Source organism: Geotrypetes seraphini, chromosome 16 (genome assembly GCF_902459505.1).
Source record: "Geotrypetes seraphini chromosome 16, aGeoSer1.1, whole genome shotgun sequence".
Classification (NCBI taxonomy): Eukaryota; Metazoa; Chordata; class Amphibia; order Gymnophiona; family Dermophiidae; genus Geotrypetes; species Geotrypetes seraphini.
In genome coordinates, this window is record NC_047099.1 from 3,203,811 (window position 1) to 3,206,208 (window position 2,398).

General features: G+C 42.2%; 1 protein-coding gene across 1 annotated transcript; it reads left to right on the forward strand.

Moving 5' to 3' along the window:
* Positions 1 to 1,142: 1,142 nt before the first annotated feature.
* Positions 1,143 to 2,030, forward strand: LOC117350324 (olfactory receptor 1019-like). The gene has a single exon (XM_033924576.1). The coding sequence runs from the start codon at positions 1,221 to 1,223 to the stop codon at positions 2,028 to 2,030; it is 810 nt and encodes a 269-aa protein (XP_033780467.1). The 5' UTR covers positions 1,143 to 1,220.
* The last annotated feature ends 368 nt before the right edge of the window (positions 2,031 to 2,398 follow it).

A 2,398-nucleotide genomic window follows, 5' to 3' on the forward strand; every position in this document is an offset into this window, starting at 1 on the left:
GCAAGACCCTTCCACCAAGAGCATACAATGGAATGGAAGGTAAGAGTCGAAAGGTGTTGTGAAGGGTAGAAAATGCAGAGCTGAATGGAGCAGTGTACGATAGATGTAGGGAAGAGGGACAGCGGGCTGGATCTGGGGGGGGGGGGAGAGGCAATTGCTCGGAAGAAAGGAAAAGGAGATCTGGAGGTGAGGAGCAGAGAGAAGGGAGGAAAGAAAAAAGCGAGAGACAGAGAGGAAGGAAGGAACAAACGAGAGACAGAGAGGAAGGAAAGAAGGAACAAACGAGAGAATAAGAGGAAGGAAGGGAGGAAGGAACAAGCAAGAGACAGAAAGGAAGGAAGGGAGGAAGGAATAAATGAGAGACAGAGAGGAAGGAAGGAAGGAACAAGTGAGAGAATAAGAGGAAGGAAGGGAGGAAGGAAAAAAGGAAGGAACAAGTGAGAGAATAAAAGGAAGGAAGGGAGAAAGGAAGGAACAAGTGAGAGACAGAGGATAGATGGTTGGTAAATAAGGGCGTTTGTGGAGACAGGAGCAATGTTTCATGAATTCTAGTAATATCACAAGGAACTTTCCATTACAGGGCTGATACATTTTATTGGCATTAATTCTCTGCTTCCACTGACATCCCTATGACTCCCTGCAAATATAGTGTGCTTAAGGACCGGCTGTGTCCCTTGATCTCAGCAAAGTTAATACAGTGCATTTAAAATTGAACACGTGGTAATTTATGTATTTATTATAATGAACTGGTGGTTTCTGGTTAATGCTGAACTCTGTACTTGTATGGATTTTATCCACATGAAAGAAATTTCTTCCGAAGAGCTGCTATGTTAAATTATTATTCTAAGAAAGGAGCGAGCGAAGGCAGTGATGATCCAGCGATGACTTGGTCTTGTGCACCTCAGAGAGGGTAAATGCTCAGGGGTAGGCAGTGTTGGATGGAAGGTCTTCCTAGCCTCAATGTATTCAATGTAATAATCTAGTCTCTACTGTATTTCTCAGCTGGAAACATTCTTCATGGTTTCAACCTTGCTCTCCTTGGAATGAGTGGAATTTCCAATCACTTCTTTTTCTCCATTCCTTATTTTTAGTTCTGGAATATGATGGGAGAGGAAAATAGGACCACAGTGACAGAATTCATCATTCTGGGGTTTCCTGAATTTCCAGACCTGCAAATTCCCCTGTTCCTTCTGTTTTTACTGCTTTATCTGGTCGTCCTGATGGGGAACCTCACCATAATATCTGTGACGTGCCTGGACCCTCGCCTGCACACCCCCATGTACTTCTTCCTCTGTAACTTGTCCTTCATAGACATCTCTTACACAACTCTAACTCTCCCCAAACTGTTGGATATCTTCTTAAGGAAGAGCCAAAGGATTTCCTCCGTTGGGTGCTTCACACAGCTGTATTTCTTTGTGGCCTTGACATATGTAGAATTCTTTCTGTTGACGGCTATGGCTTATGACCGTTATGTGGCGATATGTCATCCGCTTCATTATGCCGTTATTATAAATGAAAAAGTAGGCGCCCTGATGGCTACTGGCTGCTGGATCTTTGGGTTTTTGATTCCAGTGGCTGGTACTGTCCTTATATCCCATTTCTCTTATTGTAGGTCCAATGAGATTAACCATTTCGTCTGTGAAATCTCATCTCTGCTAGCGTTGTCTTGTAGCAGAACATATATCATTGAAGGTATGAGTGTGGTTTTTGGATCTTTCATTGCATTTCCCTGTTTTATGACAATCCTGATATCTTATGTCTACGTCGTCTCCTCCATCCTGAGAATCCGTTCCGCAGAGGGGAGACGCAAAGCCTTCTCCACCTGCTCCTCCCACCTCACAGTCGTTATTCTCTTCTATGGGACTATAATGTGTTTATATATGAGACCAATGTCCGTGCAGTCACTAGACCAAAACAAAGTCTTAAGTCTGCTGTTTAATGTCTTAATTCCCATCCTTAACCCTCTGATTTACAGCCTGAAAAACAGGGAGGTCAAAGGGGCCCTACGAAAGCTTTTTATGAGAAAGTAATGTTAACACTTAAATGAATGGCATGCAATTTAGACCCTGTGTGTTAAGGACATTTACTTACTAAAGGATTGTTTTCTTCTTTGGCACATTAATTTATACCTGGTTATTAAGCATTTGAGATGGCTTTTCTTTCTATGAAACTGGTCAAAAATCGGAGTCAGCCGTTGAACAGAGGAACAAATCAATAGACGATTCACTTGAAGATTTCTCTGTTGAATGAAAAAAAACCAAAACCCAACAACAACTAGAAGAGACTCAAAACTATCAAAAGCGGCATTCGTTTGGAAAAATGGTGAGTAGTGGAGGATCGAAAGAGTCAGTTCTGGGCCTAATGATCAACGTCAACATAATGAAGTTCAGTACTAAAC